General features: G+C 41.6%; 1 protein-coding gene across 1 annotated transcript in view; it reads right to left on the minus strand.

Annotated features, from left to right (window-relative positions):
* The window catches only part of LOC126455806 (protein NPAT-like), a 122,936-nt gene that overhangs the window by 7,619 nt on the left and 92,385 nt on the right, over positions 1-22,932 (minus strand). Inside the window, exons 9-10 of the mRNA XM_050091570.1 lie at positions 17,469-18,040; positions 5,884-6,142 (exon numbers count right to left, since the gene is read on the minus strand). Coding sequence (XP_049947527.1) covers positions 5,884-6,142; positions 17,469-18,040 — 831 coding nt within the window. The remainder of the gene's footprint in view (positions 1-5,883; positions 6,143-17,468; positions 18,041-22,932) is intronic.

Here is a 22,932-nt window from a genome sequence, read left to right on the forward strand (position 1 = left end):
TAGGTTAGAAAATTTAAAAAGGGAAATGGATAGGTTAAAGTCAGATATACTGGGAATTAGTGACGTTCGGTGGCAGGAGGAACAAGACTTCTGGTCAGGTGACTACAGGGTTATAAACACAAAGTCAAATAGGGGTAATGCAAGAGTAGGTTAAATAATGAATAGGAAAATAGGAATGTGGGTAAGCTACTACAAACAGCATAGTGAACGCATTATTGTGGCCAAGATAGACACGAAGCCCATGCCTACTACAGTAGTACAAGTTTATATGCCAACTAGCTCTGCAGATGACGAAGAAATTGAAGAAATGTATGATGAAATAAAAGAAATTATTCAGATAGTGAAAGGAGACGAAAATTTAATAGTCATGGGTGACTGGAATTCGAGTGTAGGAAAAGGGAGAGAAGGAAACGTAGTAGGTGAATATGGATTGGGGCTAAGAAATGAAAGAGGAAGCCACCTGGTAGAATTTTGCACAGAGCACAACTTAATCATAGCTAACACTTGGTTTAAGAATCACGATAGAAGGTTGTATACGTGGAAGAACCCTGGAGATACTAAAAGGTATCAGGTAGATTATATAATGGTAAGACAGAGATTTAGGAACCAGGTTTTAAATTGTAAGACATTTCCAGGTGCAGATGTGGACTCTGACCACAATCTATTGGTTATGAATTGTAGATTAAAACTCAAGAAACTGCAAAAAGGTGCGAATTTAAGGAGATGGGACCTGGATAAACTGACTAAACCAGAGGTTGTACAGAATTTCAGGGAGAGCATAAGGGAACAATTGACAGGAATGGGGGAAAGAAATACAGCAGAAGAAGAATGGGTAGCTCTGAGGGATGAAGTAGTGAAGGCAACACAGGATCAAGTAGGTAAAAAGACGAGGGCTAGTAGAAATCCTTGGGTAACAGAAGAAATATTGAATTTAATTGATGGAAGGAGAAAATACAAAAATGCAGTAAATGAAGCAGGCAAAAAGGAATACAAACATCTCAAAAATGAGATCGACAGGAAGTGCAAAATGGCTAAGCAGCGATGGCTAGAGGACAAATGTAAGGATGTAGAGGCTTATCTCACTAGGGGTAAGATAGATACTGCCTACAGGAAAATTAAAGAGACCTTTGGAGATAAGAGAACCACTTGTATGAACATCAAGAGCTCAGATGGAAACCCAGTTCTAAGCAAAGAAGGGAAAGCAGAAAGGTGGAAGGAGTATATAGAGGGTCCATACAAGGGCGATGCACTTGAGGACAATATTATGGAAATGGAAGAGGATGTAGATGAAGATGAAATGGGAGATACGATACTGCGTGAAGAGTTTGACAGAGCACTGAAAGACCTGAGTCGAAACAAGGCCCCCGGAGTAGACAACATTCCATTGGAACTACTGACGGCCTTGGGAAAGCCAGTCCTGACAAAACTCTACCATCTGGTGAGCAAGATGTATGAAACAGGCGAAATACCCTCAGACTTCAAGAAGAATATAATAATTCCAATCCCAAAGAAAGCAGGTGTTGACAGATGTGAAAATTACCGAACAATCAGTTTAATAAGTCACAGCTGCAAAATACTAACTCGAATTCTTTACAGACGAATGGAAAAACTAGTAGAAGCCGACCTTGGGGAAGATCAGTTTGGATTCCGTAGAAATACTGGAACACGTGAGGCAATACTGACCTTACGACTTATCTTAGAAGAAAGATTAAGGAAAGGCAAACCTACGTTTCTAGCATTTGTAGACTTAGAGAAAGCTTTTGACAATGTTGACTGGAATACTCTCTTTCAAATTCTAAAGGTGGCAGGGGTAAAATACAGGGAGCGAAAGGCTATTTACAATTTGTACAGAAACCAGATGGCAGTTATAAGAGTCGAGGGGTATGAAAGGGAAGCAGTGGTTGGGAAGGGAGTAAGACAGGGTTGTAGCCTCTCCCCGATGTTATTCAATCTGTATATTGAGCAAGCAGTAAAGGAAACAAAAGAAAAATTCGGAGTAGGTATTAAAATCCATGGAGAAGAAATAAAAATGTTGAGGTTCGCCGATGACATTGTAATTCTGTCAGAGACAGCAAAGGACTTGGAAGACCAGTTGAACGGAATGGATGGTGTCTTGAAGGGAGGATATAAGATAAACATCAATAAAAGCAAAAGGAGGATAATGGAATGTAGTCGAATTAAGTCGGGTGATGTTGAGGGTATTAGATTAGGAAATGAGACACTTAAAGTAGTAAAGGAGTTTTGCTATTTGTGGAGCAAAATAACTGATGATGGTCGAAGTAGAGAGGATATCAAATGTAGACTGGCAAAGGCAAGGAAAGCGTTTCTGAAGAAGAGAAATTTGTTAACATCGAGTATAGATTTAAGTGTCAGGAAGTCATTTCTGAAAGTATTTGTATGGAGTGTAGCCATGTATGGAAGTGAAACATGGACGGTAAATAGTCTGGACAAGAAGAGAATAGAAGCTTTCGAAATGTGGTGCTACAGAAGAATGCTGAAGATTAGATGGGTAGATCACATAACTAATGAGGAAGTATTGAATAGGATTGGGGAGAAGAGAAGTTTGTGGCACAACTTGACCAGAAGAAGGGATCGGTTGGTAGGACATGTTCTGAGACATCAAGGGATCACCAATTTAGTATTGGAGGGCAGCGTGGAGGGTAAAAATCGTAGGGGGAGACCAAGAGATGTATACACTAAGCAGATTCAGAAGGATGTAGGTTGCAGTAGGTACTGGGAGATGAAGAAGCTTGCACAGAATAGAGTAGCATGGAGAGCTGCATCAAACCAGTCTCAGGACTGAAGACCACAACAACAACAACAACAACAACAACAACGACTAAGAACCTCCCTTAAGTATTTCTCTATTTTAGGAATAATCACGTAACCGCTCTGTTTTGAAATGCAAAATAAATATTTTAAACTGGTATGGAAATCACTGGTTACTAGCTAATAAAATATTATAGCCAGTTTTATAGCTACAGTTTCCCAAAAAGAAAATCTAAAATCTTGCTGTGACCTGCTGAAAACAGAACAATGTTGTCACTTCGTACGTCTCATTCTTGTGTTATTTAGTGTTTGTTTTTTTTTTTTTCTTTTTTTTTTTCTGCAATCACTTTTATATGTCGCAATTTCATCAAAATGAATACAGCACAAGCTCTGAAGCAGAGTATGGAATTCATACGAGACTGCTTGTGCAATGAGGCAATGTACTGACACAAGACTGTCCATGCATACATGTGCCCTATCCACAAATTTTTGTGCAGGCCTTTTTATTCTCGTGTCCCAATGGCTGCACTTGAGGAAAGAGGCCTCGTGTTGACATAACTTTACAGTGTCTCTTGCTTCTGACCATATCATCTGCCCACTCCTCTCTCATTGGCTGTGTACAACCAGAACCTGACAAACCCCCTATCATTCTCATCATACCTCACGGTGTGTGTAAAAAACACTGCTGCACAAAATATGTAACAACGCCATTGGCTCCAATCTAGCCTTTTAGCATTTCCTGCTGAAATATATGCTGGTGTTGAGTATTTGTCCAATTCTGAAGTCAATTTGATTCCGAGTACAAATGTATTCAAACACACTGCAGTTTAAACATGATAAATGTTCATAAAATGCTAAAATACACAGTGCAGATTCCCATGGTTTGCATCACGATGAAATTTGATGCCCACTCACCACTCCTCTCGCCACATTCATGGTAGTTCCTTCTCCAATCCTTCCATATTGCTGTGCTAGAACAATAGTGAAACATGGACGGCAAAGGCAAGGGCAAAGGCAAAGGTTACTGCCTGACTTATAGTGGCTCAATCTACAAAAAGATCACAGAGTCTAATGAGAACACCTGATTAATTTCACAGCCACCAACAAAGACTGAAGTGGTACTTCATACTATTAAAGATAATCTAGGCCTGCAAAAATGCATTAACACTACAACACGTGGTACTGCAGCTTGCCTTACAAAGGGGAGACTGTCAGAACAGTCAAGGAGAGGTGGAAAGAACACCAGTGACATATTCCGCTGAAACAGCCATGGATATCAGCACTGCATCGAGACCTTTAAGCTACTGGCAGGCCATAATTAAGGGGCACATCATAATAAGGATGCCGAAAATCTTAGTAAACATGGAATGAGGTTCAGTTCAAGTGATGCATGTTATCTGACACTCAGTTAAATGTGGTCTTTTGGATCTTCTCGATTGTCCATTTCACTGTGAGGTAAAGCAGGTACTGAAAAACAAATGCATATCAGAGGACGAAGTGTGTGCTGAAAATTGAAATAAAGTATAAACAGCATTGCGACACCAACAATACCTCTGAGTTTGGTTGGATCTCAGGCAGGAATCACACTTAATTCACACTTAATGCCATCGGTCTCAGCATCTCATAACCCAGCATCTCACAAAGACGAGTATGTCAGTTGTTAACACATTATGCATTAAAATGGAATCACCAAACTGGACTTCTGAAAGCACATTATTTGGCAGTAAAGCTAATAAAATAGTTATGTGAAATGTCTCATCATGTATTTTGTCCTTTCTTGTGCACGTATGTCTACAGATAAAGAAATAAAATAAGTGCAGTGGTTTCTTAAGTTCAAGTTTATAAATATGAAAGCAGATCAAATGTAAACAAAGCTTCTGAAATTGCACTCCCATTGAGTGAGTGGCACATTTGAACTTCTGCGATCATTTGAGGGTGGGTATCTGGAAGGTGGAGGTGGTCTTTTGATGCTTTGTTCATACTTTTAACAACGCCTGCACTGAGGGAGAGGTGCACTCTGCCATTCAGTAATGCATCATAATAAGGTTTCTTGTGATCAGGATTTTTAACGTTGCTAAAATTCATGAAAGTTTATTCCCATAGCTCAGTGAAAGCAATGACATAAGGAATATAATCACAAATCCTTGCACAATGGAACTTGGTGCACTTGTATGACGTCTATGGAATATCTGAGCTTTACACAATATCTATTATTGTCTTCAAACAGTGATCTTCTTTGCCGGCCTCGTTTTTATTGTTATGATTTAACCTAAAGGAAAGGAAACATTACAAAAATTCACTGACAACATGAACAGCGTATATTCCCAAATAAAGTTTGCAGTGGAAATGAAGATGGAAAACTAGCTACTATTCTTCTAGTTGAACAGATATCGGATGGTTGGCTTGGCTACTTGGTGTGCTGTAAACCTATCAACATAGACCATTATCTCAACAGTCAAGTTTCCATCATCTTGCCTAAAAGAGAGCTGTGCTGAACACTTTGATACACAGTGGTAGAAGCACATGGGGCGAGAACCATCTCAGCACTGAAATAAACCGTGTAACCTCTTCAGACAACATGGCTATCGAGCACATGAAATCAAGTCTGTACTCTCCAGAAAATGCAAGCCTAGTCAAGCAACACAACACGATAAGGATACAACATTCCTTCCACATTGTGGAGTGACAACAAGTAAAATTCACCAAGTCTGAGCTGCTTACACCTCAAAACACGCACAGCAATCAGAAGATCCAACCAAGACTGACTTGATAGGCATTGGACTGCCCTCCAGCCCCCAGCCTGGAAGCCCAGTGTATGACTTCACACATTTCAGCTGCTGAGAGCAACTCTTTAAGATTTTTCTTTAAAAATGGAATTAAAAATTTGACAGTCAGGGGCAAAAGTGCACCAATAAAATACGTGATTATGCAGAAAAATAGCAAAATAATACATCCAAATAACAAAAAATATTACTACAAAAGATTTGTTTATATTTGATCCAACGTACGACTGTCACTGTGAATACTAGCAACATGAATTTGTTGAAGTAAACTTCAGAGAGAATACTTTTCTTCAATCCAATCACCTTACATTTATGAAAACTTTAAACTTACATTGACTAGTGCTGGCAAATGGCTGAAAGCTGCGATCACCACTATAAAGAATTATAGAGGATGTGGCAACAGTAGGATGCTGATCGGCTAGACTCACAGCCAGTGGTGCAGGAGAAACAGTTGCAGTAGCTGGCCTCTCCACAGCCAACACCATCCTGCCTCTCTCCACTGTCACCGGCACGTGGACTGGCTGCACAATGGGCACCCCACCCTTTTGCCCTTGACTGTCTGGAGTTGCAGTCAATATGACTGGCAAACCCTAAAATAACCATTCACAATGATGAAGTGTAAAAATACATAAATAAAATATACAAAACAAACAGATTTGTATTCTTATCTATATTCGTCTAAAAAAGATTCTTTACCAAAAAAAATTATACTGGAATACAACTCACATGTTTGTTTTATTTATTTATGGCATATCTATTCTGGCAGTTATTGTAGAATGTAAATACTTTGGGATTAAAGGAGATCACTCACCAAAAAGCAGAAGCACTGAAATGTTGACAGGCACACACAAAAGGAGAAACACCCATTCATGGTGCCACTTAGACTGACAGTGCCGATCCTCTTTTACAGCAGGTGGACTGGTTGCGGTCGGAATAGTGTCGGATGGGGTGAGTAGAAGAAGAGGAGAGTTGCTAGGCAGAGAGAGGAACTCAGGGTGCATGGCTTGTGGCTCGGAGGGGGTGGGTGGTTTTCTGGTTAGGAACATGGGGAGGGAAGTTGGCAGGTATATGGCCTGGCACAACTGTAGGGGCCTATGGGAAGTGGCACACGCTGAAGGCAACATGAGCACACAAACTGGGAGGGCGATAACACGACAATGGAAAGGGAAAGCATTGGGTAGAGGGTTCCCCGCACCCATCACAACCAGTCAACCTGCCACAAAAGAGCATTGGCACTGACAGTCTAGCTGACACCACATAGGTGCGCAAGCGTGTGTCTGAGTGTGTGTGTATTTTATTTTACTCTACCTAATCAAAGGATAAAATCTGAAAGCTAGCAAGGTTTCTTCCTCCCGGATGTCCCTATCAATGACTCAATGCTTCTGCTTTTTGGTAAGTGTTCTCCTTTAATCCTAAAGTACTTAAATGGTATATTTGTTCTACAGATCGGTATATGCATGTGAATCCCTTGGATGTGGAGCAAGTAATGTATAGAACGTAAATATCAATGCAGAAGATAAAAATAATGATAACACAACAATGGTAACAGGGTGCCAGTAGTACACAATCAATTTTTCACAATATAATGTAATCGGATAGATAAAACATCTACTCACTAAGTGATGAAGGAACACACACATAAAAGAATGTTGTAATTATGCAAGCTTATAGAGCCAGTGGCTCCTTCTTCAGGCAGAAGGGTTGAAGGGGAAGGAAGAGGGGTGAAGGAAGAGGACTGGAGAGGCCTAGGAAAAGGGGTAGATTTTGGAAAAGTCACCCAGAATCACAGGTCAGTGAAGACTTACCGGACGGGATGAGAAGGAAAGACATTGCTAGGGAATGGACTGGATGAGATTTGAAAACCTGACAACTTAAAGGCAGAAGACAGGGTAATATACAAGACAAAGATTACTGCTAAAACTTTATGAATGAGCTAATAAGAGTGAGAAGCTATGTGCATTGTATGTAACGGATGTGAGAAAATGAAAGATGTAGAAAACTAAAACACTGAAAAAAGGAGTAGTTTCTGTGACGAAATGCTGAGATGGAAGAAATTAAAGTAAATTAAGGCCTGGTGGTTGGTGAGAGCCAAGGACATGTTGTAGCACTAGTTCTGAGAAACTGGTGTCTGGGGGAAGAATCCAGATGGCACGTGAGGTAAAACAGGCACAGATGTCACGATTGTCATGTTGTAGAGCATTCTCTGGAACAGGATATTCTGTGTTGTCAGCGTACACCCTCTTCCTACGCCCACTCATCCTAACTAATAATTTGGTGGTAGTCATGCCGATGTAAGAGGCCAAACAGTTTTCACATAACAACTGGTTTACAACATGTGCCATTTCACAGATGGCTCACCCTATGATATTGTATGTTTTTCCAGTTACACAGCTGGTATAGGTGATGGTAGGAGGATGCACAGGGTAAGCCTTGCAGCAGGGACAGTTACAAGGATAGGAGGCATGGGGCACAGAGATGGATGCAGAAGGAGCATAGGGTCTGACAAGAATATTGCAGAGATTGGGAGGGCGACAAAAATCTATTCTAAGTGTGGTGGGCAAAATCTCACACAGAATGGATCTCATTTCAGGGCATTATTTTAGGAAATCATGGCCTTATCGAAGTAGCTAATTAATACATTCCAGACCAGGATCATACTGAGAGACCAGTGATGTGCTCCGAAGTTGTTTTTTGGAAAGATCAGAAGTACCAGGACTGGATGTGATGGCCCGCGAAGTCTGCTTTTGAATTATTTGGTGGGGTAATTATGACCAGTGAAGGCTGAGGTGAGAATTGTGGCATATTGCTGTAAAGAGTCTGCATATGAACAAATATGTTTACCTTGATTGCCAAGGTTTATCAGAAGGAATGTTTGATATGGAAAGGAATGCAATTGTCAAACAGTAAGTACTCAAACAATGGAAAATCAATGATGGAATGTAACAATATTATGAAAAATAAAATTGCCACTCACAATATAGCACAGATGCTGAGTCGCAGATAGGCACAACAAAAAGACTGTCACAAATAAAGCTTTCAGCTTGTAAGGCCTTCAACAAAAACGGAAAATCCAGGATGGAATGTAACAATATTATGATAACAAAAGTTGCCACTCACCATATAGCGGAGACGCTGATTCGCCGATAGGCACAACGAAAGGACTGTCACAAATAAAGTTTTCACCCCTAAGGCCTTTGTCAAACAAACAAACAAACACACACACACACACACACAAACAAAGCATGTGTGTGTGAGTTGTATTTGGGTGAGTGAGTGAGTGAGTGAGTGAGTGTGTGTGTGTGTGTGTGTGTGTGTGTGTGTGTGTGTGATCTATTTTTGATCAAGGCTTTATTTGCCAAAAGCTTTATTTGTGACAGTCTTTTTTTTGTGCCTATCTGTGACTCAGTAACTCTGCTATATGGTGAATGGCAACTTCCCTTTTCATAATATTGAAACTCTAAGTATTGTTGTTTATTGGTACGATTAATGTGGACAGAATAGTGTAGCTGGCCTTTGGTGAGAATGAGATCAACATCAAGGAAAGTGGCACTGGATTCAAAATAGGACCATGTGAAATTTGACTTGAGAAGGCATTCAGAGATTCTAGGAATTTTAATGTTCATCCTCACCATGGCTGAGACTTACAGATTCCAGGAAAGCCCCTTACAAGTGAACCATGAAAAGGTTGGCATAGGAAGGAGCCATCCTGGTTCCCATTGCCATTCCCCTGATCTGTTTCAAAGATGAAGTAGTTGTTGGTAAGTATAACGTTGATTAAGGTAAGTAGGAAGGATGTCAGTGGTTTGGAATCAGGTGGGCGCTGTCTGAAGAAATGTTCAGCAGCAGACAGACTATGTACTTGAGGATGTTGGTTTAGAGGGAGTTGGTATCAATGGTGACAAGCAAGGTGTGTGGTGGAAGTGGGACGGGCACGTATTTCAGACAATCTATGAATTGGTTGGTATCTTTGATATAGGAGGGAAGTCTTTCTACTAAGGGTTGCAAGTGCTGATCAACTAAGGCAGTTATACGTCCGGTGGGTACTTTGAAGCCAGCAACTACAGGACAGCCAGGATGACTGGATTTGTGGAACTCAGGAAGAACATAAAAGGTGAGGGTGCGTGGTTTGGGTGGGGTGAGAATTGCTACGGATTGTTTGTTTTTCGCCAAACTGCTATTATCGACTTTTACTGCCATCCCATACATTACTTTAATAGCCAAGTTAAGTAGTTTACATTTTCTCTTATGACTTTCTCTGTCTGTTTACCCAGTTTTTAAAATTCTCTCTCTTTCGCAAATTTGCCAATCAAGTTTTTTTTCCCCTTTTTCTTTTCCAATTGTCTCCCCCCCCCCCCCCCACCTCACCCCCACCCCCACCCCCCAAATCATATATGTTAGTGTCTGCAGGCAAAAACATAAATGTACCGGAGGACCAAGAACTGAAGAATGTTCCAAATTTTTTCCTTGCTTTTCTTCCAATTTTTTATCTTTTATCCACTATCTGCTTATCTTTTCTGTCACTCCAACAATTTCCAACACTCCAAACTACCCTCTCTTGCTGTGATGAATCCCATCACATATTAAATCCATTCTTTTCGAAAACCTGCTTTTGTACTATCAAAACTAAGGTCTCACATCCTGTTTTTTGAAACCTACTTGTCCCTTGAAAGTCCCTGTCTCTGAATGTAACCCTACTGTACGCCATGCTCCTTTTACAGTATCAAATACAGCAATCTCTTGCTCTTATCCAGCTAATCTGTGACCTATATGCTTCATCAGCCAATTTCCTCTCCATCTGACTTCTCTCCTACAAATTCCTGCAGTTATCTGCCCCTTTTGTTTCCTTGGATGGTATGATTTGCCAAGCCAATTTCAAACTGCAACAACATGCCAGACTTCACCTTAAGAAGCTATCCCACCTCCTCCTGAACTACCTGAACAGTGGTGTTTCCCATCCTGTCCCTCTGCAACTCCCCAAACAGCCACACCATCAACCATGACCGCACTCCTACAAACAGGGCTTGGCCAATATCCTCAACATTTCACATCCTTCACCACTGCCTCACACACCAAGAATAACTCATAATCAAATGAACCAATCAGAACAGTACAGAGTCCTCAACCTCTCGTCCAAAGCACTCTCCCCTCCTGTATTATCCAAGGGTCTACAGTTTCAGCCCTAAGCCTGCATTTGATCCAGCTAAGGAGGCTGCCTACACTATGCATGTCCGTCCTCTTTTAGAATACTGCTGCACGGTGTGGGATCCTTACCAGATAGGACTGACAGAGCACATCGAAAAAGTTCAAAGAAAGGCAGCATGTTTTGTATTATCGCGAAATATGGGAGAGAGTGTCACTGAAATGATACAGGATTTGGACTGGCAATCATTAAAAGAAAGGCGTTTTTGGTTGCCATGGAATCTTCTCACGAAATTCCAATCACCAACTTTCTCCTCCGAATGCGAAAATATTTTGTTGACACCGACCTACATAGGGAGGAACGATCACCACAATAAAATAAGGGAAATCAGAGCTCGTACAGAAAGATATAGGTGTTCATTCTTTCTGCGCGCTATACGAGATTGGAGTAATAGAGAATTGTGAAGGTTGTTCGATGAACCCTCTGCCAGGCACTTGAATGTGATTTGCAAAGTATTATGTAGCTGTAGATGTAGAGCTGCTTTGGTGAAGGACCTACTTCCATTCGCATGTAATGTCAACTAGAAATATCACTTTGCAACACAATCCCAAAACCTATCCAACAGCAAAACCTGACAGTGAACCCCACCTTGAAAGTTCCAACCATGACCACTACTTGATCCACCACCACTACCTCAAAATCATCCCTTACAAACCTTCCAAGAATTCCTCACATCCAACATTGCTTCACAACTTTTCCTCAGGTCACTACAACACAGGATCCTAACCTGCCCTCTGCAGAACTCCAGACTCTACCTTCCCTAAAAGTTGCTGACTCCATCATTATCCTCCCAGTAGACAAAGGATCTACCACTGTGGTACTTGACCGAAAAGAGAACGTTAGTGAAGGTCTACGCCAGCTGTCTGACACCTCTACATACAGCATCTGCCATCAAGATCCCACCCCTGTGATTCAAAATGACCTGCATTCCCTCTTTAAAACCTCAGGTCTCTCACAAAGACTAACACCTCAATAAATAGAACTTCTCACCCCACTCCGATCACCCACCGCCACATTTTAACCTCTTCCTAAGATCCACACACCCAGTCACCCTGACTGTCCTGCAGCTGCTGGTTTCAAACCACATGTCCTGTATCAAAAACACCAGCCAATTCCTAGATTGTCTGAAATCTGTGCCCATCCCACTCCTGGCACACACCTTGCCTACCACCACTGATGCCACCTCCTCTACACCAACATCCTCCGCATCTGTCTGTAGCTGAACATTTCCTCAGTCAGCACCCACCTGATTCCAAACCCGTGACACCCTTGCTACTTACCTTAACCAACTTTATACTTGCCAATAACTACTTCACCTGTCAGGTGCAGATATACAAACAGATCAGGGTAACAGCCATGGCAACCAGGATGGCTCCTTCCTATGCCAACCTTTTCATGGGTCACTTTTATGGGGCTTTCATGGAATCCATAAGTCTTCAGCCCTGATGAGCTTGTTCTGTTAAAATTCCTGGAATCTCTGAATACTTTCTCACAATTCAATTTCACATGGTCCTATTCCGAATCCCATACCACTTTTCTTGATGTTGATCTCAACCTCACCGAAGGCCAGCTACTATCTTCTGTACACATTAAACCTACTAACAAACAACATTACTTACAGTTCGACAGTTGCGTTCCTTTCCATGTCAAACGTTCCCTCCCATACAGCCTTGGCATTCGAGGTAAACATATTTGTTCAGATGCAGACTCTTTGCAGCAATACACCACAATTCTCACCTCAGCCTTCACTGAACGTAGTCACCCCACGAGCCTAGTTCAAAAACTGTTTCCTGGACTATCACATCCAATCCTGATAACTCTGATCCCTCCAAAAAACAATGTCAGAGCTCACCACTAGTCACTCAGTATTATCCTTGTCGAGATTTTGCCCACCACACCCGGAATACTTTTCGTTGCCCTCCCAATCTCTGCAAATTTCTTGTCAGACCCTATGCTCCTTCCGCATATGCTAGAATAAGAAGAGCCAACCATGAAATGACACATCATATCAGCTGTTATGTAAACACTGTTCAGTCTTTTACATTGGCATAACTACAGCCACGTCATATCAGCTGTTATGTAAACACTGTTCAGTCTTTTACATTGGCATAACTACAGCCAAATTATCAGTCAGGATGAATGGGTATTGGCAAAGGCTGTATACTGGCAACACACAGTTCCCAGTTGCAGAGCATGCTCTATAACATGACAATCGTGACCTCGGTGCCTGTTTCACCCCACACGCCATCTGGATTCTTCGCTCACATACCAGTTTCTCAGAACTCCACAGGTGGGAACTAGTGCTGTAACATGTCCTTGGTTCTCGCCACCCACCTGGCCTTAATTTACATTAATTTTTTCCATCTCAGTATTTCTTCACAGTAAGTACTCCTTTCTTCACTCCAATTTAGTTCTCACATCCATTATATACAATGCTTCTCACTCTTATAAACTAGTACATAATGTTTTAGCAGTACTCTCTGTCTTGTATATTACCCTGTCTTCCACCTTTAAGCTCTCAGATTTCAAATCTCATCCAGTTCTTTCCCCAACAATCAGTCTTTCCTTCTCATCCCGCACGGTAAATCACCCCTCACCTGTGGTTCTGGGTGACTTTTCCAAAATCTAACCCTTTTCCTAGACCTCTCCAGTCCTCTTTCTTCATCCCTCTTCCCTCCCCTTCAACCCTCCTGCCTGAAGAAGGAGCCACTGGCTCCAAAAGCTTGCCTAATTATAACCTCCTTTTATGTATGAGTTCTGCTGCTGCTGCTTGGTGAGTAGATTTTTTTTAATCCATCCAATTACATTACAGTGTTGCATTTTTTTTATCAGTATGTGCGATGTAGTAGCAGCTTCATAAACACAAAAAAAGAACATAACTAACAGTAATTTACATTTAAGACTTTTCTGTTAAATTCTGTGCACATGAGAGCTTCTTATAATTTTTTTTTTAATTTCTGCAAAACAATTCTTTTCTACAAATAAAAGGCATGTCAAGCAGGTACTTGCGTAAATTATGTCTAAATAAAGAGGAATTACTTCTTATGAACTTGTTGTCCCTGGCTTCATGTCAGACAGAAGACTATCTTCATTCCAGTATTGTGGCAGTGATGAAGGTAATTTGTTTCACACTGAGCGGGGTGTGCAGAATCTGCATCACATTGGACAATCAAGTAACATTTCGCATAAACATATTAGATTAGTAGCAACTGTCTCTGATTCATTTGGCTTGGGTGATAGTAACACAAACAATGTATAATCTGAACTAACAGACACTTAAAGAAGGATAGCTTTTGTCTTGGGAAAACCAACTTAGAAAGTACTACTTTATAAAGTATTATAGAATTATTCCTGAGTCCTTTACAGTTATTGTGTAATACCTGTGTTGATAAAGTCAGATAAATAAAGGCTTCCATGAGGGCACATATGCCATATCATTCACATAACAAACTTAAAAACACAAGGTATGTTAAGTCATACACTTTAACAATCTTTGGGGGAGTCATGTTAACTAAAGTAGAGGAAGAAATCTGCCACAGCATGTTTAAGGAACCTTATGCCTGAAGTGACTTAAAAAAAACATCAAACGCAGTCAAATATAAACAACTTGAAACCATTCAACTTGGTCAAATACACAACACACTTTAACGTAGCTTATTTTAGAATACCTGCAAAATGACCTGTACATGTACATAATGAAATGTAGATTTCAAACAATGTAATAAGTAAACACTTGTACATGTACGTGCATACACAATTTAAATGTTTCTGTTTGCAGAATTATTAACTGCCTGAATACTTTGTTAAAGTACACTCTTGCATGATGCAATGGGTGGTCTGGGCTATCTCACAAACTGTGCACGATGGACCAGGCACTATTTTTTTTCCAGCTGAAACGAAGGTCCCTACATACTTCATGGTTTGTCTAGATGGTAATAGCGGTCTTCCGCATACACTGAGGTAGACTGAAGCCATTTGGTTTGGTCACATGACAGAGAGTTTGGACTTTGGTATTTGTTACGGTCGCAAATGAAATTTTTTGAGTTGCCATGTCAATTATTAGTTAGTGATTATTGCAAATTCAGCTACAAGTGAAAACAATATATATGAAACTAATAATTTCTTTGTTGTTCTAGAAGTAATGTTCAATGGTAACACTTTGTAACACAGTTAGTGCAGATAACCCTAAAAATTTTCATTGCAAACTTCGTTTACATTGAGAAAACTCATACTAGAAACACACACTGCTTTATAAACTTAGTTACAGTCATTACAGAAGATTTTCCATGTCACAGTTTCCATACTATATATTCTGCACATTAAAAGCTCTTGCTACCACTGCATTTCGATCCTTACTATCATATGCCTCCATGCTGTGTCATTGTATAACAACCTAAAGTATATGATAAATCCTCAAACTGTTGTCAATGGAAAGTAATATCAACAGAATTCAACAGCAATCATACATCATGTTTCAAAGTAGATGCTTTGACATTGTGGATATTATTAACTTGAAGCATAAGATTGTGAGGGAGTTGACAAAATTCTACTTTGCATTGAAATCAGTAAATAAGATCCAAAAAATTACTCAGTATATTGTCGTCGTCTGCGCTCCCCCCCACCCCCCCCCCCCACCCCCCCTTTCTCCCCGAAAGTAATGCACTTTCAAGAAATAGACGCTGTGAAATAAAAAATCACATCACATACGAAACAGTTAGTTAAGATAATCACTCCAAACTGCACAACACTTTAACACAGATGACAGTCAATAGGTTCAAAGCAGATTGCAGTAGTGATGTCTACCAGGAGCTATCCCTACACCCCATCCACCCATAGATCTGCAACAAAGGAATTCTAGTTACCTCTGGGTCTTCCTCACATGATTTCTTTTCTTGCAGTAATATAATGTGAGTAAACAGGAACTGAACTTTTTGAAATATATGTCAGGTAGGTAGGATGGGAAAGTGAACGATCATTGGGCTCTATATATACAGCCATTTGAGTGGGAATGGATCAGTGGACAGTACAGCTATGCATGTTTATGTATGATGCATATGTGCCAAATTGTGAGTTGGTGATGGAAACTCAGCAGGTTCCTCAAGTTCATATCAAGCCTGGGCATTGAGAGTTCATTCCCAACTAAAATATGCTTCTCAGGTGGAGTAACTGTCCACAAACAACAGGAAGAATTGCAAACTAAAAGTCACTCAGTCCGAATAACACATAGTATTGCAAACAAAAAGTCGCCCAGTCCGAATAACATGAAGTACTGCAAACAAAAACTTATGCAGTCCTAGTAGGACTTTCAGAATTCTGTAAAGCATTGAGAGGTAAAGGCAAGTGCTGATTTGGAGCTAGAGGGAATGTACATGAGATTAAACATGAGAATTAAGGTTAAGTCGTGAATCACAGTGCACAATTTTGAGCAAGAATTTAAAATTTTAGCCACATAAGATATGTGTTGCTAAACAGTTTAATGTAGAAGGTTATAGGCAACAAGAGGATTTTGTGATCCTAATGCAAGTGCTGCTTGAATAAAATGAAAATACAATTACAAGTAACACGGCTGTTTTTCCATTTGGGCGGGAAATAAATAAACTGAGTGTTACCCTACTAAGGCAATGAGAATCCTCTATAAAATTTGTGTAAATTCTCCTCATTTGGAGCATGTTGTGATGTGACGTGCAACTGTCATTTTCAGCATCAATGGCCCAAATTTTTTAGGAGACAACAACATTGCTTCTGTGACAGTTACCACTGAATCTGTCATTGTCTTGCTCAACATTACATTTAACCCAAAAGTGAGATACCTTCCACTAGAAATTCAAAATGTTTATTTCCAACATGATCATGCAATCCCAAACACTGCATGAATGCAAATGCATATAGTTCACTGCATTCCGAAATCTGCCAAAATTCCTTCCATAACACACACACACACACACACACGAAACATGCCTATACTCGCAAACTCCGCATCTGAGCTGAAATGAATGAACCAATCAAGGGAAAACTGGCCATAATTGATTATGTATGTGAATTTTCTGCACAGGCTAGACAACTGTGTTCATGAAAAATGACAATACCTGTATCACATTTTCTTTATGTCACAGCTCATGATCCTAGCGGTTAGCACCACTGCCTCTAGATTGTGGTTTCGTAGTCACAGGTGAAATCGCTGGCTGGATTGGACATTTTCTACACTCAGGAAATCAGTGTTTGTGTTGTTCTAATAATTTCATATCATCACCATAGATGCACAAATTGCCAAAGTGACATAGAGTAGAAAGAACTGCACCAGGTGGTCGACCGACCCCAGATAGGGACTTCTGGCCAATAATGCCATAAAATTATTTCATTTCATCACCATCAGATCTTATCACACATTAAAAATCACATGTAACTTTGAAGTTTTTAATTATTCATTAACAACCAAGTGAATAACGTTCATGTGAAAAACAACCGATTGGTCACTGGCAACCCTGTGTGAAGGAACAAGCACATGCATATTCAAAAGTTGTTGTTCATATCTAATAACTTTTCTTTTATCTTTTTTCCCTTTTAAAATCTCAATTAGGTCATCATTTTTTGAAACAGAAAAACAGTTTCACGACTTAGCCACAGCATATTGTATGACAGCATTTAGGATGCTTTACACAAAGTCCATCACACAAAAACAAATTAAATAATAACTACACAATTTAAACCATTCTTACCTCCCAAATGCACGATGGCTGTATTGAAACTGGTACAGTGACTGATGCTGCCGAGCCAAACATGGCACCGCTGTCGACTGCAGCACTGCCTTCATTGCAGTGGCTTGTGACTGTCCTCACAACTCCACCAGGGGGTCCTTGACATTCACTGGGGATACCTCCAGAAATAGTATCTTTACTTCCTGAGTAATTCACATGTTGTTGTGAATTACTGTTTGCAGCAGTCTCTGAGGCAATACTGTTATCTGGCACAGATATTTCTGTCACATAATCCTGCCCAGGATTTACACTTGCATCTCTGACACTACTTTCTGCTTCTCCATTCGCTGAGTGAGAATTGACAACTGGCTGAGATTCGGCACTTTTAGTGTCTCTGATCTCTGTAGAATGGGTGCCAGTAAGTTGTTGTGTGTCCGCGTTAATATTAGTTTCCTTCTCAAGATCAGTCTTGGATCTGTCATCGACAGTTTTCTCAATGTTTGCTGTTATTATGCTTTGGATAGCTGCAGCATTTTGTTCTTCCAGCAGGCTCTCTTTCTTCCTCTGTTCCTTTGTTGCTGGTGATGGGGCTTCTGGAAAGAAAGAAAACAAAATCTTGCATTAAAAATTGGAAAAATAACAATAGTAGACATGCCACACAGAGAACAACAAAACACTGCTTCAATTTAAGCCTACACAAATGTGTAAAATTTTCATAACTGGCAAGCAAATGCAATCTGTTACACATTTTAACAACAGAAATTCTGTTCTGAATGTGAATGCCTGCTATATGTTTGTAAAGTAAAACTGTCCTCAACTTGACAGCTGATGTGACTATTGGAAAGCTTACTAGGCATGGTCCTTTTGATGTGGTATGTTCTTGTCTTCATGTGACCTTTCAACTGACTTGCCCAAGCCAAGTAAAGGGGGAACTACAGCTTAATGTGGACCTTTAACTACGGTGCAACGTGGCATTTTTCACATTGCCAGACGTGACAGAACTGATGCGCTTCTTTATCTCTTCAACCTGGAAGTTGGTAGGCTCATTCATACATCCTCAATTTTTAAAACTATAACACTGATGAGTGTTGTTTTTCCTCAATATATTTCTTATGGATGATATAATCATAAAAGAAAAATAATTAGTTTTTCTGTAACTTTGAAATTTTACTTGTGAGTATAACAAAATACATTTTCTGTGCTCAATAGTATTTTGTGACACGACATGTAAGCACCTCTATAATATTATCAAAATTATTATCACAGTGTGTCATTTCATTTCACTAGGTAAATGTTAAAAAAAAAAGGGTATTTTTATATTTACATTAGAGTAAACTGTGAAGGCATCAAAATCCTACAATGCCAACACGAGAGTAACAGTGAAAGACTTTTTGCAGAAATTGGTTCTGAGAATTACATTATTTGTGCAAATAACACTCAGAATCAGATATCATTAAGAATTGTGGAAGAAACATCCTGAGAACTGTAAGTGGTATATTGGTAGTATGAGGGCTGGTCAACAAAGCCTGAAACTGATTTTGTTCTGCAGTTTCCACGACAGATTCCTACCTGTACGATGAATATTTGAAAAAGAGCATGATTTTATGTATAATGTCACAGGTGGCAACACTCTCATATCAATAGATTGGTAGTAATGCTCTATTTTGTAGACTTTCTTTGCATTTCACATACCAAACAATGGAGATACAGCTAAATGAGCAGTAGCTGCAATGAAATTCTGTGTTCGTTTAAACCATACAGATACTGAAACTTACAAAAAGTGGCAACAAGCACCTTGTGCAGAGTTAGTATCAGTAGAATGCTTTAAGTGCTGCCATTGTGACCATGCTGCTAGGCAGTGAACTGAATTTAGATGGCTGGCGATGAGGCATAAAGTACAAATTGTGGTGTGCTAACAGTAAGTGTGCGCATTAGTGTAAATTTATACTGTTTTGAACCTCATGAAAATAGGGGATAAACATTCCACAATGACAAGCATGGGACACAGGGTCTTTTCCAGCAGAACGCAAAGCAGTTTTTACTTCATGAAGTGGCACAGTTAAGAGTGTACAACACAGAGTTACTAGCACTCCATCTTCAGGCCACAAGTGGCCCATCGGGACCATCCCACCGCCGTATCATCCTCAGCTGAGGGTGTGGATAGGAGGAGCATGTGGTCAACACATCGCTCTCCCGGTCGTTATGATGGTTTTCTTTGACCGGAGACGCTGCAATTCAGTCGAGTAGCTCCTCAATTGGCATCACGAGGCTGAGTGCACCCCCAAAACAGAGTTACTAGGGCGAATTGCAATTCTGGATGAGCTGTCAGCATTAGTTGGACAGTCTGATGAGGCAGATATAGCTGCCACCAGCCTAATTACTCCTTTGTGTGGTCTGGCAGTTGAAGATGTAATTTCTTTTTTGGATGGCCTGGAATTATTGGCAAAGGTGAGAGGTTGGTCAGATGATCAACTGTTGCAAGTAACAATATTATGGATGGTTGGGGGCCAAAAACACAGGGCACTTGACATCTTAGTGAAGGATGCTGTAATAACTTCAAGTCGAACAAATATATTTCAAGGGAGACGCAATACATGAAAGTCACAGATCAAGTAAACAGGGTAAGACGTGTGTACACTTTAACAGTCAAATCATAACTGAGTCCAAGTCTAGCAGCTGCTGGCTGGCTGGTCGCTTAGGTGGCGCTGCTGCTGCATGGCTGGCAGACAGCGCCACATGTAGAGGACGCGCGTAACTGCGCGGCGGCACTTTGAAAGATCGGCGAGTCACAACACTTTTCCCCCCTTTGAATTTTTTGCACAGGTCTTGATGGAGGTGGCCTGTAGATTGCTAACGTCCATAGGTGTTGTTTGACTGGCTGTAAAGTCTCGAGGAGGAGACTTCCCATATGGACGGAATGTGCCCGATGATAACGGGTCGAGAGGACAAGAGACGTGGGGGTCGAATCTGCTGGGGCCCCGTGCACCAATCTGCCCGTTGTGGCAAGTCCGGTTGTTATAACAGGAGACATGGGCAATGTGTCCGCATTCGTAGGAGAAGGAGGCGAGTAGAGTTGCTCCGACAGATGATGGTCATCTGGTTCCTGCATGGGCACGTCTCCTGGTGGCGTCAGTTCTTGTGCTGGCACCGATATGATGCCCGTTGTGAGTAATGAGAGATTCCAGTATCCCGAGCGTCAGGTAGAGTCGAAGGTGGTGTAGCAGCATCTGGAACAGGAGTTGCCGGCACAAGAGGCCGAAGCTGGTCCGAATGACGCACTGCAACACCCGTGTCCATCTGGATTTCATACAGGCATCGGCCACGGTGTCATAAGATGCAGCAAGGACTCCATTTTGGCCGCCTGCCATATCCCCGTAACCATAAAAGGTCGTCAGCGGTGAACCAGCCACGCGAAGGCACCTGCGGCCGTGAGGTGGAAGGCCGCAGAAGATGAAGTAGCGTGCAGGGCTGTTGGCCATGTAAGAGCTCAGCCGGGCTGTGGTCGCCCATGGGGGTGAAGCGGTAAGAAGCTAGAAATTGGAGAAGCGCATCATCAGCAGAAGTAGTCTGGAGTTTCCTCATCTGAGCCTTAAATGTGTGGACCAGTCGTTCAGCCTCACCGTTGGACTGTGGATGGAACGGCGGGGCCATGACACGCATGACGTCGTGACGGGCACAAAAATCCGCAAAATCGGAAGAGGCAAATTGCAGACCATTATCAGTAACAAGAGTAGAGGGAAGGCCTTCCAAAGAGAAAATGCGAGCTAGAGCATTGATGGTTGTCACAGTGGTAGGCAACGTGCAACAGACAATGAAAGGAAAGTTAGAGAAGGCGTCAATAACGAGAAGCCAATAAGTACCTAAAAAAGGTCCCGCGAAGTCAGCATGAATACGCTCCCAGAGCTTTTCAGGCGAAGGCCACGGTGACAAAGATGACTTTGAGGCAGCGGCCTGTGACGCACAAAGGCCGCAGGCAGCGACCATGTGTGCGATTTCAGAGTCAATACCGGGCCAGTGCACATGACAGCGAGCCAGAGATTTTGTGCGAGAGACACCCCAGTGCCCTTGGTGAAGGAGGCGCAAGACCGAAGCACACAAAGACACAGGTACCACAACACGCGGCGAAGCATTTTTGGTGGAAAGGAGGATAACACCATCCCTAGCCGTGAGGTGGTAACGCAAAGCGTAGTAGTTTCGCAACAGATCAGAAGTCTTTAGCGGGCGGACGATCTGGCCAACCCTTCTGAATACAGCGTAAAACGCGGGAGAGGGTAGAGTCAGAACCCGTAGCAGCCGCCAGCCGGTCCCGGTGATGGGGAACCCGTCCACAACCCGCCGTTCAGCAACATCCTGGTGGAAACACAAAAGTTCGGCCCTATCAAATGCCAGATCAGGACCCATGGGAAGGCAAGACAGTGCATCAGCATTCGCATGTTGAGCCATCGGCCGGAAATGAATCTCAATAATTGAAATGAGACAAGTAAAGAGCCCAACGCTGGAGGCGGTGTGCAGCCTTGTCGGGAAGTGACGTTGATGAATGAAACAAGGAAACAAGTGGTTTGTGATCCGTAACTATATGAAATTTGGATCCATAGAGAAAAACATCAAACTTATGAATAGCTTAAATAATGGCCAAAGCTTCTTTTTCAATTTGAGAATACTGTTGTTGGGCATCCATGAGCGTTTTGGAGGCATAAGCAATGGGTTGTTCAGAACCGTCAGCAAATCAGTGCGAAGGACTGAGAGGCGTCCGTGGCAGGAACAAGATATTGGCCAGGTAGATAAGTAGCCAGGCACGGGGCCTGTTTCAGCAGAGTCTTCGATTTCTGGAAAGCCGCATCGCATGACGCGAACCAGTGAAAAGGCACATTTTTATGCAACAGGCGATGCAACGGCTGAGCCACCGAAGCAGCAGACGGTAAAAACTTGTGATAGTATGCTATTTTCCCCAAGAAGGCCTGCAGTTCCTTAACAGATGTAGGGCGAGGAAGGGCATTGATCGCAGCGACGGTTTGCTGAAGAACACGAATACCATCCTGAGAGAGTTGAAACCCCCAAGTACGTGACAGATGCCTGACAAAATTTTGATTTCTGAAGATTACACTTAAGATCGGCAGTCTGTAAGACATGAAAAAGTGTGCGGAGATTTTGAAGATGTTCGTCAGTGGTTGAGCCAGTGACAACAATGTCGTCCTGGTAATTTGTACACCCAGGGACAGTGAGCAATAACTGTTCCAAGAATCGCTGAAATAGAGCAGGGGCGCTGGCAACCCCGAATGGCAATTGTTGGTATTGATAGAGATCAAAAGGCATGTTAAGGACCAGAAACTGCCGGGAAGCAGCATCAAGTTTAGAAAAATACTGGCCTCCAGCAAGTTTAGTGAACAATTCGTCAGGTCAAGGCATAGGGTAAGTGTCGATAAGGCATTGAGCATTTACAGTGGGTTTGAAATCGCCACAGAGACGAATATCACCATTTGGCTTA

Source organism: Schistocerca serialis, chromosome 1, assembly GCF_023864345.2.
Source record: "Schistocerca serialis cubense isolate TAMUIC-IGC-003099 chromosome 1, iqSchSeri2.2, whole genome shotgun sequence".
NCBI lineage: Eukaryota > Metazoa > Arthropoda > Insecta > Orthoptera > Acrididae > Schistocerca > Schistocerca serialis.